A 17952-nucleotide genomic window follows, 5' to 3' on the forward strand; every position below is an offset into this window, starting at 1 on the left:
GTGCGACCCAACCATCTCCAGTGTTGACCGCCACACAGCAGAGCTTCGTGGGGAGCACTCACACTCTCTGCTTGTATCTTTGTGCCGTGGTGGATTAACATACCGTTGCAGTATGGGAACATGTAGATCTAATTACGTGTTAAGTGAGCGGAAAATCTGGCTCAGTGTGCGATGGACCTGGTGTGCCACCCTCGTGTGCAAGGGCAAAAGGCCAGTCACTTCAGGGCACGTTTTCTGAAAGACACGTAGTTACCTAGCTACCACTCAACAGCAACAGCACACTTCAAAAAACCCGGCTGCTAGTTAAGCTTCACGTCTTACCAGCTGGTAAACTTCACAAAGGCTGGCCTGTTAAACCTGTCTTTTCTATGTCAATCACCACCCCCTTAGCAGTACATGAAATTTGTCAGCAAATGTGGTCAACTGAGCCATCCATTTCCTGCCCCACTTAAACCCAGCTTGCACATCAATTCTGACCGGCAGAGCCCCATCTCCTTCTGTCAGTAAAACACTTCCAAGGGCCCCATTAGGTGACCCTGAAACTGGCTCTCGCTCACAGCATAGTCTGCCCAAGAGCAGCTGTTTCTTTGTGGTGTGGGTAACTATCAATTTCCCAATTGCATACAGAAAAATAAAACGAAAAATGCTATTATGTACAGCAGATAATTTTTTAAAGGGAGGAAAGTAACCTCTGAGCTTTCCTTGTATTTTGATTTATGGTCACAATAATGTTTTAGAGGTCAAAATGGGTAGCAATGTCAGGAGCATTGAAGTGTATATTGATCCAAAGCCTGCAACTTGCTAATTCAGTTCTTTACAAATACCAACAGCACTGTTTTACAGAGGCAAGTGGTCTGAAATGTGATTTCTTACTAGATAAAAATAAAAATTGTATAACATTGAGAATTATATATTATTTGCCTTTAGATACATGATCTTACATTTGGCCTCTCTGAAACACTAATTGTTGGCCTGAGCACATCTTACCAGGCAATCCCCATCATTCTGTAGGATAGTCCTCCTCAGTTTTACCACTTCTCCAGGCTCTAAGATTTATAAACTATCAATAAGGATTTAGGTCTTTACAAAAAAAAAGATGTATAAGAAGTCTAAAACTGGTTCTTGAAGCACAGTAGAAATATGGCCCTTCTCCCGTGATTCCCCATATATAATTTTATGTTGAGATCAATTATGTAACTATTTTTATTCCATTGAAGATATGATTGTTATTCATAAATTGAGTGGTCGCACAATAAAAGCAGCCACAGACTAGTCACCTGGGTTCTTCTAATCCACAGGAAATTCTCCAGAAGAGCCCTGGTGGCGATTTCTAGTGTAGTATCATGTTATGAATTGCCACCGGTAGATCATGACTACGTCAGCGGGTCCAGGCCCCGTGTATTCTGTCAGATCTCAAAAAGAATTGCATCAGGCTGTACCCTAGCTGTACCCTCATCCCTTTTAGGATGCTCTTTCCATTTTTTCATTGTGTAGAAGTCCTAGCACAAATAATTTTCTTTGACAGTTTTCAGATCTCTCTGCAGATATCCTTGATTTTCTTGTTCAGTGATTTAAAACGCCATCCTTAAGAATGTTGCATACAATACTGTTCTATCAGTTTGATTTTTGGATATGTCTTCCTTATATTCACACTGAAATCTTGATAATAATTTTAGGTGTGTCCTTTTCTTTCTCCTGCACATAATCTGCTTGTTTGTCTGTCTGTGTGCACTTACAGAATACCTCTGGGTACTGTCTTCTGTCTGAGGAAAGATTACAAGTCCTACTCTTTTCTAGTTTTTTGGTTTCCTTGGTGGCCAGTCCTTTCCTTTCTTGAACCTGGAGTTACAGTGGTTCCCTAGGCAAGTTATGAGTGTTTGCCAGCAAGCTGCTGGCTTCCTTCCATGGAGGAAGACAACCCCAGCCTAGGCAGGGCAGTGATCTCTCCAACAAGGGCACAGTCCCACCATACTGGGCACAGTAACACAGAGCTGGGCTGGTGACAATAAAAGGTTCTGTTGACCATCCAGCAGGCAAATGCAAGGTGACAAGTCAGATCCCAGGTCAAAGACAAGTGAAGAAGTTGGGAACAGCAGGGGAGAGGGCTGGGCACAAGCCTACCTACAGCAGAGCTCAGGCAAGGCCTGGGGTGAAGCCTGGACGCAGCGCCTGGACCTGTGCGCTGAGGGTGCAAGCTGGGTATGGCACTCTGGGGCTGCTGGTGCGCTTGGGGCACCATCAGCCAGCCTTCTTGATCTTCCTAGTTTTTCCTCAGTGTCATTACAACCCTTTCTCTTGTACTATTTCTGTCAACAGCAACTTGCCACCCACCTGTGCTTCACACATATGAATCCAGCAGAAAATATGAATGAGCACAGTAGAAGAGAAGAACATTTCCAGATCGAAACCACTGTCTGTCACCGGCCCATCACAGTATCCTATGTAGAACTATGTCTAGGAAGAAAGATAACATGCAGACATCCAGTTTGGGTACCTACGCTGAAGTGCTAGACTTCTAGTGTAGTCCAAGTAGGAGACAGCGAGCATCTTTCTGAGGGCAAACTCCACCTACTGTCTTTTAATCAGATGACACTTTTTTTTTTGGGTATAATTATATTATGCATAGGTAGTGGAAAAGATCGTTAGCACTGGGAAGAACAAAAAAACAAGTGAAATGGGTCTTATTTAGTCAAAATATTTTTATTTGGCTGTATTTAGCAAAAGGTTTGCTTTCCTCCTTCTCCCTCCCCTCTATTATTTGCTTGTTATTTCTGATTTCTCATACTTCCATTCTTTCAGTACAATATATTAACACCTTGCACCTCTTCAGCACTTTCCAGTTAAGGCTCTCAAAGCATTTACAGACATGAGTTAACTAATCCTCACAACAATCATTAGCAGTAGGGAAGTAAAATGATCTCCATCTGCAGAGAGAAGTTAAGATCAACCTTTTTTCAAGTTTTTCTTTGATTTTCAGTGTCCAGCTTGTATTATGCTGGGCTTGATGAACATATGTATCCCTGCAGTTGTGTTTCATGCTTTTGAAAGAAAGGCTGTGTTTGAGCACTCAAAATCTAAAGCTATTTATGAAAATCTGTCTTTAGTAACTTGTTGAAGGCCACACAGCAAGTGAGCAGCAGAATCCAAAACTGGGAACAAGGCAAAACTTCCAGTTATGTGCTATACTGTGAGACGTAACTCTTTGTAACTTACCTTTGGACTTTAAAACCACAATCCATTCCCTTCTCCTTACACATTGTCCTCTACTGACCATTTCCAGCAGACTTCAACCTCAGGTACTTACATTCTGCATTTTGCTAGCAATTTTACATGAGGGTCTCCACAGTCGTCAATTGTATACGGTATACAATACCTTTGGGTGACTGTAATGAGCCTTAATGGAAAAAAAAAAACCCAAACCCAACAACTTAACAAGCAACAGGTGTGGATTTTATCTTTGAGTATTTAAAGCAAACTTCAGAGTTTATGGAAAAATGTAATATGTGATTGTTTTAGGGAAAACACCCTCTCATCCCCAAACCTGGTTCAAATGGAAGACTAAATATTAACTTGACAGTAATACCTTCTTATCAGTAGTGCATCTCCATAGAGATTCTTCATAAAAACCTGCAAATTCACAATTATACCTTGCAAACAGAAGTACTATGACTGTTCAAGCAAACACTAATTTTAAAATATCCATTCAGTTCATTTAAGTGCTATCTTCATGTTAGCTCCATCAGAAGATACTGGCATGAAACACAGATGAAACTTTTTCTTAGTTAGGTTAACACTGAAAATTCAAACAGTCAGACAAACACAATGCAAGTATTCTAACAGAAACAATATAAAATTTCACTGGCTTAAAAAAGATCTAAATGAGAAATCTTGGTTATTTCAATGAATTGCTAGACCCTACATTTAAAATGATGCATTTACAGAACTATTCAGATGAATTAGGCTTCTTCTGTAACACTAAATACTGGAATTCTGATAGATTGTGCAAGTATTAAAAAATATTAACATTTTAAATGTTAACATTACAATCTTAAATAGCCTTACAAGTGCAATGTTATAAATATAAAAAAAAAAACCTCAGAGCTACAATTTTATATAAGTTATATGAGTAAATGAAAGTGCTTTTCAAGTATTTATGTTCATTTACAGTCAGATTCTCTTGTATAAGTCAGTGCTCAGATGGTACAATTTAAGTAGCAGTCTTTTTTTTAAATTTTGGATGCATACATTTAACTGGATGGAATAAATGGTTTCATTTGCAGAAATGCGTGATAAATATTTAAATACAGAATATAATTTGTGATAAATATTTAAATATGGAATATTATAAAATGTTAATATTCTATTTTTTGTTATCTATTAAAAATAAAATAAAAAGAGATCACATCCTGATGGGTGTGTGATGACCTGATAATGCCATGGGAGCCCTTGAGCCATACAGTAATTGTTAATTCCATCAAAATCCCAAATTATGATATGCTAAATAGTTGTTCTTCGGTAGAGACAAAAGCATGTGATCATAATGGAGGCCCAATACTGTCAACGTTTGAAGAATTTAAAAGATCTTATGATCTGTGTCAAAAGCCATGGAATCTAATGAAAACTTTCCAAGACTTTCAATTAGACAGCCCTTAGCCGTAGTCACTCTGGAGAACACAGCTACTGCATGTCACCACTGTACTGTCTGCCCAGTGCATGGTGTAGCTCCCTTTCTGGCTACTCAAGAACCACTATTATTGCAGTGATACAAAAAAGATTGTATTTCTGTTTGCCAGCCAGAGGAAGCGTGAGGTAAGTGGGGAGATACTGTTTATTAGACAAGAAAACCAAACCAAAACAACCCTAAATGAATCATTATATATTTAAAAGTGCACTGAAAATATTTCCTATTGAACCCTATCTCTCGTAAGTACCAGATTTTAATGTTAAATTATATCCACTTTGAACACTGAGCATATGTAAGCTGATATTAGAGCATTTAGTTTGTCTTGCAGTTTGAAAAGCACATGACACAAGGCAGCATTAACATCTTTCATTGAAGATCTGGTGATGCCATAGTTTTATCATGAAGAGGCAGCTTAGAAATGACATAGTTCAGCAGAAGCCCCTGCAGACTGCCATTACAAGCTTTCTCCAACAAAGTGCTTTGTCATTTGCTAAAGACAAAAGTCAAACTGTTGCCCTACCTCACCACAGTGCTGCACTGGCAATTTGTAATGTTCTTCCCAGATGCAGTTGGACTTTAATAAATTATAGCTCTTCAGAGTTAGGCAATTCTTTGTAATAAAAGCAGAGTTTCATGTTCCATCAAGAGTGGCCACTGTTTAGACTGGTCTTTTCATGCAGACCTGACAACGGCTGATGATATTTTCCAGTTCTCCTGCTTTCAAAGTCTGTGGCAGAGGTTTTCTATAAGAAAGAAAACAAGCATTTACTTTTTTCTTTAAAAAACAGGGAGAGACAATGAAACTTTGGATATGAAATTATTGACGACAACATTGAAATCCTTGGCTCACTTGAGGCATCTTTGTGCTACAGAATGACCCTAAACCTAACAAAGGGGAATGTTTAAACTGAGGGGAATGCGTATGGATGCAGGGAAGTACAGTTTACCTGAACATTCTTCTTGGATTTAACGATGCCAACCAGAAGCTGTAGGAATTTGTGTAGTAGTTGCATGTCCCCCTGCCATGGCACTCTATGAATGGAATGGCTCGAAATTCTTCCAAACAAGATCCAGGAGATGCCAATGCTTGGCCAGAAGCTTCTGAGCCGGCACTTGTATACTGTAACCACCAATACATTTTTTTATGAGAACTTGTCCATCAGCTTTTAGTAAACTGCAGGCAAAAAAAAATCTCCTTCTAAAACATACCATATATTCTGTGGTAAATCTTGGACAAAACAAAATGAACACAGATTAGTTTTATCAAACTTACAACGAAGCACAGAAGCCTTATGAAAATTCAAGCACAGTTATGGCATTTCTTAAGTCCCTGCAAAGGCCTTTTTCTGCTCCATGAAAAGGCATGAAACTGTAACAAGTACAAAGACTAGAAAGTAGCTGTCTTCTGTCCAGTTGAGGACAACAGTAACTGAATTACAAATAAGCCAAATCTCCTATTTTGTGTGTTCATATTCTTTGTTGCATTGATTGCTTCTCCAAACACAAAAAGTAAAGGCAGCTTTTTCCTTCTCTGATGTTGGTAAATGCTTGTAGAAATAGCTCTAAAATAATTTATGACAGTAGAAAATTGGCTAGAAGATACCATTTAGCTTTGCTGATGTTGGAAACAAGCAAATGATTTTAACTATATGCTGCAAAAATTCACTCATTCTTTTCCAAGATTATTGTTATTATTACTTATGGCCAAATCCCAGGAGAGACAACAAATTTCACACTAGCCCTAAAAGGACTTTAGGTCATGCAAAAAAGAGGGGGTTTTAATTCTGCCTTTACGCTCATTGCTGGCATCCCTATGACATCCCACAGGCATGGATAACAAAGACAAAGTGCTACGTCCCCTAGTATAGATACACCCTTATTCCCATACTCAGTTCTCACCTTGCAGGCACATTGTGAACTTTCTTCACTCATATATTGTTATGGCATCAGAATTGCTGAGGCAGTCTTTTGTAGACAGTGTACTGCATTTGTTTTGATTTTGGCTTTCTATGGAGTTCAGCCCCAAGATTTGATTTATAAAAGAACTGCCTGGCATGGAAGTGGGTCAGTTATTTCTGTGTATTTGTGTTCAGGACTGGTTTAACCACTCCACTCCCCAAACCTGTTTCCTGGATCTTAGCATGATGCATGAAAATAAGAGCATGCAGTTATTTTTGTCAGACTAAAATCCTATGGTTCTCCTTTCATCTTTTCCCCCTTTCCTCCCGCCATCTATTTTTGAGGACAGATTAGAATAGTTTATCCTATGCTTCTGGCATTAAATAACAGTTAATAGAACTATTGTCTACTTCTTGGCAAAAAGGAAAAAAAAAAGAATTTAACAATTAGTAAGAAACAAATGAGCTATGAGCAGATGAAAATGCCAATGAAAGTGAGAGGAGATAAAATTAATAATTCAAGTCTTTATATCCTTACCATAACAAAAGAAAAACCCTTCCAGAGAGATATCCAGCCTTCTGGACATGCAGGAACTACCGTTGTTTGGCTGTGAACTGCTATTACCATTGCAGCTCCTTCACAGACAGCACATCTGTAAGAAGAAATACACATGCATTCAGTGCAGATATGAGGGAAAACATGTAAACAGACAAAAACTGTATTTCTAGGATAGTAGCTACCTAGTGGCAGGGCTTACTATAAATGTTAGAACTCACACAGGTTTTCTCTGTTTAGTGAGGAGGTAAGTAAATAGAAGGTAACCCAAATATCTTGCTTTGCAATTGCTTTGCTGTTAGTAACACCAGACAAAAATTGGTAAAAGGTGGGAATTAGTCCCAGAATATCAGAGCTTCCTAATTTTGCCTTTACTGAAGTAACAAGCTAAATTTTACCTTCTTCATGTGCTCACTGCTTTATGTTGTTATGGTTTAAATCAAAGTTCTGTACCTTTATTTGCTAAGATTAGAAAAAGTAATCTTTATTTCCTAAATGAAGAAACTATGAAGCTGAGGTACTAGATTGCAACAACTGGGTAGGGCAGGCTAGAAGACAGAGTGCAAAGCTTGCCTTCCCATCTTTCACTTTGCTACTCTTGGTCTTTCATGCTTTTCGAGTTTTTGCTCTTAAGATGCTCTTCATCCTTCTCAGCTGTTCTAAAGCAACTAGAAAGGGCCACATTTGCACAAAGGTGTTTCATAGCAGAGAACCTTCAGTCCCAATTTACAATGTTCTTCACCCAACTACAGTAAATGTATCACACATAATTGAAAGCAGAACTTGATTTTACTGTATTACAAATAATGAAACTGTCTTTATTTCATTTTAGTCTGCCTCTGATATACGTAACAATAGGTTTTTAAAAAAATATCACTGCAATCAGCATGACTGTGTACCATCTTCTCATGTCAGCTATGCAGATTAAGCCCTGTGGTGGGACCCTAGCTTTAATCTAACTTTTCTTAAGAGTATCACTGAATATCTGACATATTCAGGTGAGTAATCAAAAATCAGGTGGTTAAAAACAGTGATTGTAGTGGCTGAGATGGGCAGGTCTTTGCCTAAGATTTGCCATTCAAAACAATTTATGATGTCTTTGTGGTTCCAGGCCAGAAGAGCTAAAATTCTTATACTCTTACCTGCTTATATGGGGCTCTAGTGCCCTGCCAGAAATCGGTGCCATGTCTACTGGCATTACTGCTGCAGTTGACAGCCAGTATGAATAGTCATTGCGAGAAGCAAAACTACAAACATCATTGGTGCTACAGAATAAGAATGGCATGGTGGTAAATCTCTGCAAGCAGCTACCAGCTGTTCCTAAAAGATAAAAAAGGAGATTTTTGTGACAAATAGGAGATTATATTTAGTGCAGCCAACAGAAGAGACACATGATGGCATCCAATCTTCTATAGTGAGAATTAAAACAGTTGGTAACTATAAAGAGAGAAGTGTCTGTACAGTGGAATTACACGAAAGCAAAATGCTTATGGTATATATAAAAATATGTGTACAAAAAATAAGACCTAACAACAAAATCTGTTAACGTAATATCTTGTTGAATGGTATTGGTCCTTGACACAGTGGCAGGGATTTAGCTGCTTAAACAAAAGCTTCTGGTACCATTTTTGATGCTCTAAAGCACCCCATTTGGTCTCCAAAAAAGCAAGATTCTCTCTCAGATCCTGTGTTGTTACTGTCAGCCCTGTGCAGATCTTGGGGACGTTTATACTAGATATCTATCCAAAAGTAACTGAATTCCTCCTCAAAAATGTCTAGGGATAGCAAAAAGAGAATATAGGAGTGCAGGAAAGAAAGTGCAGGAGTGTCTTTCAAGCCACGATTCCTGAATTGACTCAGAGTCCTGAATTGACTACTCCAGACACTGATGGTTGAAACCAATGTTCATCTTGGACACTTACTGTGAGTTTGGTTTCATGAAGACAACTTAGCATTACTGGACTCTAAAGAAAATTATCTGAAAATTTTTACCAATACAGTACCAAGGTCTTGTCCATGTGCTCGTTCATTTCCTTGTACAAAAAGCAGCGAATAGCCAACATAGATCTGTGATGTCCCATGTGGGCATGAAGGAATCTTTGTTGATTGACTATGCCGTGTAAAGATAAAACCTCTTCTTGTTGGACCAGTAATGATAGTACCTGGTGATCCAGGTAACCCTTGTAGACCTGGAAAGCCAATCAGTCCAGGTTGTCCTGTGGAGCAAAAAGAAATATGACTGCAAATATTGTCATTTTGTTTGAATTTTTACTTCATTTGAATTAGTGGAACCACTTGAAAACTAACAAAAAAATTATCAATCAGAAGATACATCTCAAAAATAGGTAGTATTTGTTGCTAGATGTATTAACTCCTCCACACCTAGCTCAGTTAGCTTTACATTGCATAGTTTCATGGAATAGTGAGATATTTTAAAGAACCGTGGCCATTTTTACCAAAAAAGTTGTAAAGTAAAAACATTTTATGGTGACTAAATAAAAATATTTAGTTCCATTTTGATGTCATATAAAGGCACACTGATACTTAGGGATTTCAAGTGGGTAAATAAATGTGATTAATAACAGAGGAGCACAGTCAAGGCACAGTTTTGTAAATTATTATTTCAGTAGTGAACATGCATCTGTTAAAAGCTAAGAATGTGCTTACATATGCTCGTGGCCTTAAAACTACTGCAAATGTTACAGAATCTCAATAGATGCAAGAGGAAGGATTTACAGAAATCAGGAATGCAGTTAATCTGTAAATTCAGTAGTAGCAGTCAAACAGAGATGTCTGCTTTCCTGTACCTCTTTGTCCTGGAAATCCCCTGTCTCCTTTCGGACCAGGCAGTCCTGGTTGACCTGGATGACCAAAACTTCCTGGTAGACCTTTTATTCCTTTAGGTCCTGAATTGTAATCAAGAAAAAACCAGAATAATATAGCAGTGGTTATTCTAGATTTTAATAACTGTTAATGAATAAAGTTAAAATGCCCATGTAAATGTAGCTATGTTAGAATAAAAACATCAGCATGAATTTACTAAGTTTTGAGACTGTCTGTAGTGTTACTGTAACCATATTTCCTATCAGGAAGATTAGAAGGAAATATTGAATGTATTGCAGAAAAGTATTATTCTCATAAGAAATGTTTACAGAAACCAAAGCAAAGAGCTTTTTCTTTTAGCATGTGTCATACAATAGAAGTATTTAAAAAATATAGGAACAGGCCATAATCATCTTGGTCACGGTTTGTAATCCTATAAATAATGCAGCTCCTTTGTAAAACAACTTTAAGGAAAGTGTAGAAGAACAATTCTTTAGTGCTTGCTTTGTTATGCTGGAGGCAACAGTCTTTCCTCAGTGGCGCATGCCTTCTGGCAAGCCTGCCCCGCTGAGGAGCTCCCTCCTGGGGTGGAAAGCTGTGGTATTGAGAAGGGTGGACAAATACCCACTGCACATGCTACCTGCTCCTTGCTTCCCCATTCCTCACAGCCATGGCAGGCTTCGCTTCTAGTGCCAATGGAGAAGTAGCCAGCCTCTCCTTTCCCTTCCCACCCCCAGACTATGACAGACACAATCACTTTGTAGCACATCTAGAGTACTTCTATTATGAGTGATAATTTACCCCCCAAAATGACAAACATCCTGAGCATGGTTCTGGCTGTATGAAAATGGTGAATGTTTTGATCCAAGTTTACTTTTTATTCCATTATTTTGCTTCGGCTTATGTTGAAGGAGAAACTCACTCACTCACTGACTGCGAGGGTGGAGGGCAGATAGAATGGGACAGGTTATAAGTACAAAGTTGTTAAGAAGGTACAAAGAGCTATTTTTAAATATGGAGAGTTATTTTAAAGACACATCAATTTTCTATGCAGAAGCATGTTTTCCTGCCAAACCAAAATGTTCCACTAAGTACCACACACAAACATGTACAGAGATAAAAATATAAACCACCTTGTAGTCCAGGAATCCCTTGAATTCCTTGATCACCTGGTGTTCCTGGGATTCCCGGCAGTCCAGGAGGACCCTTGCTTCCTGGGACAGAGAATATTCTCCCAGAGACTCCAGGTGGACCTAGCAGCAAAAATATAATGGAGAGCTATTGCTTTATATTAAAAGAAAGCAAGCAAGCTGCAAAGCAAAACAAACAAATCAAGCTAAGTCAGCTGGTATTAGAATGAAAAGGGTTGGTTACCATGCTGGCCCTTTGGTCCCCTTGGCCCTTCTGCACCTTGTGGTCCAGGGGGTCCTTGATTACCCTTTTCTCCTAAAAAAGAAGATTGGAGATACATCTGTCTGGTTCAAAATGTCAAAACAACTGTCAGAGTTTCAGAGGCTTATTTAAAAGTCCATGCAACCCTTCCAAAGAGTTACACAGCCTGTAGACTCATTTGAAATGTGGGAGTGGACTTCTACATCTCTGCTGTTACTGTATAATTTATAGGCCAAGTGCAGTCAATTTATAAGAAGATGTTTCCATGCTATCCTGGTTTCGGCTGGGATAGAGTTAATTTCCTTCCTAGTAGCTGGTATAGTGCTGTGTTTTGGATTTAGTATGAGAATAATATTGATAACACACTGATGTTTTAGTTGTTGCTAAGTAGTACTTACACTAAGTCAAGGACTTTTCAGTTTCTCATGCTCTACCGACTGAGAAGGCTGGAGATGCACAAGAAGCTGGGAGGGGGCACGGCCAGGACAGCTGACCCAAACTGGCCAAAGGGATAGTCCATACCATATGACGTCTTACTCAGTATATAAACTAGGGGAAAGCTGGCTGGGGGCCCACTGCTCAGAAACTGGGTGGGCATTGGTCAGTGGGTGGTGAGCAATTGCATTGTGCATCACTTATTTTGTATATTCTTTTATCATCATTATTATTATTTTCCCTTCCTTTTCTGTCCTATTAAACTGTCTTTATCTCAACCCACAAATCTTACTTTTTTTTTCCCCGATTCTCTCCCCCATCCCAACTGGGGGGGGGAGGGCAGTGAGCGAACAGCTGTGTGATATTTAGCTGCCTGCTGAGTTAAACCACAACACATGCCTCTCTTCATATAATGGCTGGTCCCATAAACGTAGCTTAAAATCTCAACTTCAGACTATGTCCTGTTTATCTTCTGTGGTTTTGTCACTGAGTTTGCAGGTCAAGTGCTGCCTTCAGTGATGCTGTGCAGTTCAACTCCCTTTAAACCCTACTGTCAGTTATGCTGATGGCTGTTAGGAGGGTTGTATAGTTTTTCAAGTGTTTGAAACTTAATAAACAATTCTTTTCACTGTGCAAAATACGAAGTTACATCCAGATTACTCTCCACAGGTCTGCTGGAAATAAAAAAAATACAAATGTATTTTTATGATCAAGTCAGGAGATTTGACTATGCCATGAAATGAGAGCTTTTTACTTAAGAAAATATAATTACTGTCTGTACAGTGACTTTTTAAATTAGAACAAATTTAAAATACACAATAATTAGCATGGAACACAAACCAGTAGGTTAAACAGGTAATGATAATTTTGTGTCTCTGTAAATCATGCAATTGAAAAATGAGAATACTGGAGTAATGCAGACCTATATCAGATTTAAATCACTAGAAAAATGTCTAAATTAAAAAGATTTTTAACCAGCTACTGAATCAACTAACCCTCAGGAACATGAAATTAATGAAGCCAATACATTTAATAGTTCATCTGCTGATAAATTGGTAAATTAGATTATAATTGGGACTATTCTTAGCGCAAACAGAGGACCCAGTGCTCTGTGTTGTAATTATGATTAAATGCTCTTGAGTTCTATAGCTAGGAGGTTGCCAAAAAGTCACATCTTCTAGCAGTGTTGTGACATTTCTAATTAGCAGACTCAGTCCCAAAGTCCTTACACATTATTAGTCACTAAGGACAAACTTATTTTGAATTTGCCCGGAATGGAGGCCATTGAAGTTTCAGACCTTCCTCACTTCAACATCAGTTTGGACATACCCCTGGCATCTAACTCAAAGAAAATGCTCTCTTAGTGAACACTTTCATTTATAGCTGACCTACACCCTGCCCTTGAGAAAAACCTCATGTCTCTAAGACCACACCTGGTTCTATTACACACACACTATTATAATGCAACATGTAAATGACTGTATTTGGGACACAGAATCATATGTAATAAATGATTACCTTTTACACCTGGGAATCCAAGAAATCCAGGGTCCCCTCTAGCACCAGGATAACCTGATCGACCTTCTATTCCCTGCAAATCAGATAACACCAATAATAAACAGGAAGCAGCATCTGCTATGAAGTACATTTTCTTTTTGTTCAGAATACTCAAATCATTATGTTCACAGAATATGCTACAACTAGAATTATCTGCTCCATTTGTGAGCATGTTAGAAATAGTCATATCATTGTTAATATTATTCTGTAATACAGAACAGCCAAGGAAATGACATGCCAGAAATTCACAATAATTTCTTTATAGTCCACTTGAGTCCATAAAAACTGCTTTTCATATCCATTTTAATATCTTTCCTCTATTACAAGCATTTTTTGGGAGGATGTGGGTTTTTTTGTTTTTTGTTTTTCTTTTTTTTTTTCCCTTCTTTTAAATTGTCCTGGGTGTCATTTTCATGGTAAGAGCAAAATTAACAATGGAGTAAAAAACAAGCAATATTCCTTTCACTGACTTTTGGACCAGGAGGACCAATGTTGCCGGCTGGGCCTGTTGGCCCTGGTATGCCATCTGCCCCTCTAACACCTTTGCTTCCTTTCATGCTGGGAGTGGGAAGACCAGGAGGCCCTGGAAAACCAGGAGCACCTGTACAGAAACATCAGAGTAAGTAAAGACTACTGCCAACAGCATTTCACATACATTACATACAATGCAGTACAACATTCAATGACTATAACGGTACTCATGTTTACCACCTCGGTGATTTCCAAGGAAATATATCCCTTTTTAAAAAATCAACTCATTTTTCCGAGCCTACTAATTTAATCTGAGATCAGAGCTGAGTTCTTGCACTCTATAGCACTACAGTTTTTTTTTAATATCCTCCAGTTGTAATTATGCTTGTAATCACACTCAGGCTATCTCACTTTTTTAAAGGTGGACCTCAGCGGCCCTACAGACCGCATGGGAAGAAAGCAAAATAATGCAATAGAGTGGACTGCAAAGGTTAGCGTTACTTTAATTTACATCATACTGCATAGACCATCACGGTGTTTGCAATGGTAACACTGCATTAAATACCTGTTTAATTATGAAGGAACTACCTGTTTAATTATGAAGCTCTCTTGGGGGAAGACCCCTTTCAACCTTGAGTTCTGGAGAGGCTAAATTCTGCTTTCAATTATCAGTATATCATTTCAGATAAATAAGGAGTTATAACAACACACCTGGTCTTCCATCTGCACCAGCAATACCTCTATTCCCTTTTTGGCCAGTAATTGCCATGCCTGTTGCGCCTTGAAATCCAGGTAACCCCACTAAGCCAGGAGGTCCAATGGGTCCTTGATCACCCTGATGACCTTTCATACCTGGTGCCCCAGGAAAACCAGGCAGTCCCATATCCCCTTTGATTCCTGCAAAGTATAAGCATTACATTTAGGGAGAGCTGTCAAGATGGTAAGATGATGTGACTTCACATAATATGTACATTTACTACACCGCAAAGGTGGAATTCAGCCTTTGTTTTTAGTATGGAGAAGTCCCCAAAGCCACTTTGTTACTGTAAAGCACAATAGTTGTGAGAAGACAGGACTCACTGCAAGGTAGTGCACTTTTTTCTTTTTCTTTCCTTTTTTTTTTTTTAAATTTTTTGATTTTTTTTTTTAAAAACTCCACTTCAGAGATTGCTTATACAAAGGAATAAACTTGAGAGAAGGATATAAAGACCAAAGCAGGGAATATTTCTTGATGCGTGAGTAGAAGAAATGCTTCTTTGAACATAAGAACTGACAAATCCTTTTAAACTGAATTCCAGCTAAAAGCATCAATATGGGTACAATAAAATAAGAGACTACTCCAAATGGATATTGTTCTAAGGTTGATCTTAGAGTTGATCCACATATAGAGATCTATATACAGAGGGTATGAAGAAAGAATTTTTTTTTTTTTAAAGTAAAGCAAATCAATGGATTTCTACCAGTACTAGAAATACAATGCAAAACTTAAAAAATAGGAAAAGTCCCCTCAGTCAACTGTTCATCAATGTAAAAGGGGAGATGAACAAAATTAAAATGCAATCACTGTAGCTTTCTTACAATATGCTTGGTATTCAGCAGCATAATCTGTTTTCATTAGAACATACTCCGTTAATCAAATTATGTATCAAAATAAAATTTCAAAAGCTCTAGAATGTGTATGTCACCTTCACAAAACCATAGAAGTTAGCTTCTTTATTTCCCTTTTACAATAGTCTTAACTTTACAAGCAAGAACTCTTCACAATATATAGCACCAAATCATTGATCAAGAGCACAGAATCACTCTTGATTTCCTCTGACAGTCTTAGTGCCATTTCAAGCATCCAAAAGCAGGAGGTGACTTAAAGATGAAGATGATGATTCTGGTATTTAAAAATTAAACGTTCGCTTTCTGAAAAGACAACTCACCTCTATGACCAGGAATACCTCGAAGGCCAGGGATTCCTCTCCCTGGTGCTCCTATAAAATATTAGGCCACATTATACTAAAAGTCCTGAATAATTTTTAGAAAACATCATAGTTGTTTAATATTTCATACATTTCTTCAGAATTCACTGAATCAAAACATAGATTTTAGTTATATGTAAAATATAATTTACTGGTTATTTCCATTTCTTCCACTAAATTTGTAAGTTTTTCGTTATAGTAGGAACTCTTACTGATCAGTCATATTTGAGGTACATTCTACAATAATAAGCTTCGTCTTTTTTCAGAGGAAAAAAACACAGAAGAAAAATCTGCATTTAAGTTAGTTACTAAGAAAAATAGAAGAAGAAATGTAAATACCTAAAAAATAAAATATGTTAACAGTGATTACTTAAAGCTTAATATGAAAAATCTTACTAAATACTATGAATGCCTTCTCAGTATCCTCTTGTACTAATATGCAAAGAAACATTTTCACTGTAAAATATGAAAACACTTTCTGTCAGAATTCAGTGGAGGACTAAATCTATCTGTTGATGACATCAGGAGTGACATTTAAATGAAAGATTTTACAACCTAAGGGCCAGGTTACGGAAACCTTCGCTATTTTTGTAAGTAAACACTGTGATGCGTTTTATCTTATTTCCGCATAATAAAGAAGACTCCTTTAAAAGGATTTTGGTTCTTTTCATCTCTTTGAGATTAAACACATATGAACTGTTAGCAGCAATAGTTTGGCTCTTGCAGACATTAACATTTTTAGGGGAAGTTACAACAAATCACATGTATAATAGAGCAGTGACATACGCATTTGGGTTGTTGACAGCATGTACAACAATTATATAGAAAAACCTGTGAATATGAAAAACCTTCTACTTATAAACTTATTTTTTTCTCCATAGAGGCTCCTTATTAATCCTTCCCAAATAATCCTTGTCAGTTTAACTAGAGAAAAAAACAATTATAAAATAAAATGAAAATATTTCACTGGTGTTACCTGGTTCTCCCTTTACTCCTGGGGGACCAGGCATACCATCCTGACCTTGATTACCTCTTTCACCAACAAGTCCATTTTTTCCAGGGTCTCCAACAGCACCTATGAATTATAAGGGACCACAACATCATTTTCACTTCTATTATTTTGCATTTCAAAGGCAGAAGGTATAAGTCCCCTTCATTAAAATTTAATTAGTTCAGCCACTTCAAAGATAGATGTAACCTGTGTTGGTACATAAACATTTGTAAAGAGCAGCATATAATTTTTATTGAGCTCACTGGACTTCAATGGATTTAACACGCCCATTATTTTCACAGGCAGTAGCTTTCTGTCTTTCAAAGACATTTTAGGACCCTGCCTTTGATTTAACCCACGCTGGTGCGAATCCACACAGGCAGCATAGTTTCTCTCCCTGGCTTTATTACAAATTCAAGGTTTCTCTAAACAGGGAGTAGATTCTGATCTTTGCTAACTGCTGATACGTCAGTGCAAGTTCACTAAAGTCTACAACACTACAACATCATAATTTTGATGAGGATCTCTGAATACAAGAGCATTCAATGATCTTTTTGAAGACAATGACTGGCACTCACTTTAATAAAGTCTGCATTGCATACCTCTCTGTTGCTGCACATTTACACACTCCCCCTTACGTATATTTTGAATGGTTTGATCTTTTCTGTTGCTTTAACAAACAACCGCAACTCTGTTCCCTCTTTCCATTCTAATTCATTTTCTTCTCCTCCTCATCTAGCTACATCTTAGTTTATTATTCTCTTTTAGGAGGTCGAACAAGCCTTTCTTACAATTGTGTGGATATCACACCTTGGATGCAAAAAAAAAAGGTAAAAAACTTTACAATAGTGAAACAAAATTAAAACCTCTTACCTCAGCTGAACTGATAACATTGAAAACAGGCTGTTAAAGACCTTAGCTGGAACCAGAGAAGGTAAACAAAGCCTTGAACTAATATAAACTGCAACTGCATCAGTTAAATTCTAAAAAGCTCAGAAGAACAAGAACATCAACTGCCTCATTACAAAGAAAATAACAAACCAGGGGGCAGTGATTTGGGAGAGATGCTATATAGCATACCAGGAGGGCCTGTAACACCCTGTTGTCCTGGGCGGCCCTGCCGTCCTTTAAGACCAGTATCTCCAGGAGGTCCAAGCTTCCCTGTAAGAAGAAAGAGT

The 17952-nt window shown here is 37.9% G+C and overlaps 1 protein-coding gene across 1 annotated transcript in view; it reads right to left on the reverse strand.

Annotated features, from left to right (window-relative positions):
• Window positions 1–5342: 5342 nt before the first annotated feature.
• LOC104079855 (collagen alpha-3(IV) chain-like) overlaps window positions 5343–17952 on the reverse strand; it is a gene marked incomplete at its 5' end in the record, with an annotated part of 13009 nt that continues 399 nt past the window's right edge. Inside the window, 14 exons of the mRNA XM_009582032.1 lie at window positions 5343–5427; window positions 5632–5804; window positions 7121–7235; window positions 8281–8458; window positions 9142–9354; window positions 9946–10044; window positions 11095–11214; window positions 11336–11407; window positions 13307–13379; window positions 13816–13946; window positions 14528–14713; window positions 15745–15795; window positions 16760–16858; window positions 17855–17935. Of these exons, the coding sequence (XP_009580327.1) occupies window positions 5343–5427; window positions 5632–5804; window positions 7121–7235; window positions 8281–8458; window positions 9142–9354; window positions 9946–10044; window positions 11095–11214; window positions 11336–11407; window positions 13307–13379; window positions 13816–13946; window positions 14528–14713; window positions 15745–15795; window positions 16760–16858; window positions 17855–17935 (1676 nt within the window). The remainder of the gene's footprint in view (window positions 5428–5631; window positions 5805–7120; window positions 7236–8280; window positions 8459–9141; window positions 9355–9945; window positions 10045–11094; window positions 11215–11335; window positions 11408–13306; window positions 13380–13815; window positions 13947–14527; window positions 14714–15744; window positions 15796–16759; window positions 16859–17854; window positions 17936–17952) is intronic.

The sequence above is a fragment of the Fulmarus glacialis genome, unplaced genomic scaffold (genome assembly GCF_000690835.1).
Source record: "Fulmarus glacialis isolate BGI_N327 unplaced genomic scaffold, ASM69083v1 scaffold20247, whole genome shotgun sequence".
In the NCBI taxonomy this organism is placed as follows: domain Eukaryota; kingdom Metazoa; phylum Chordata; class Aves; order Procellariiformes; family Procellariidae; genus Fulmarus; species Fulmarus glacialis.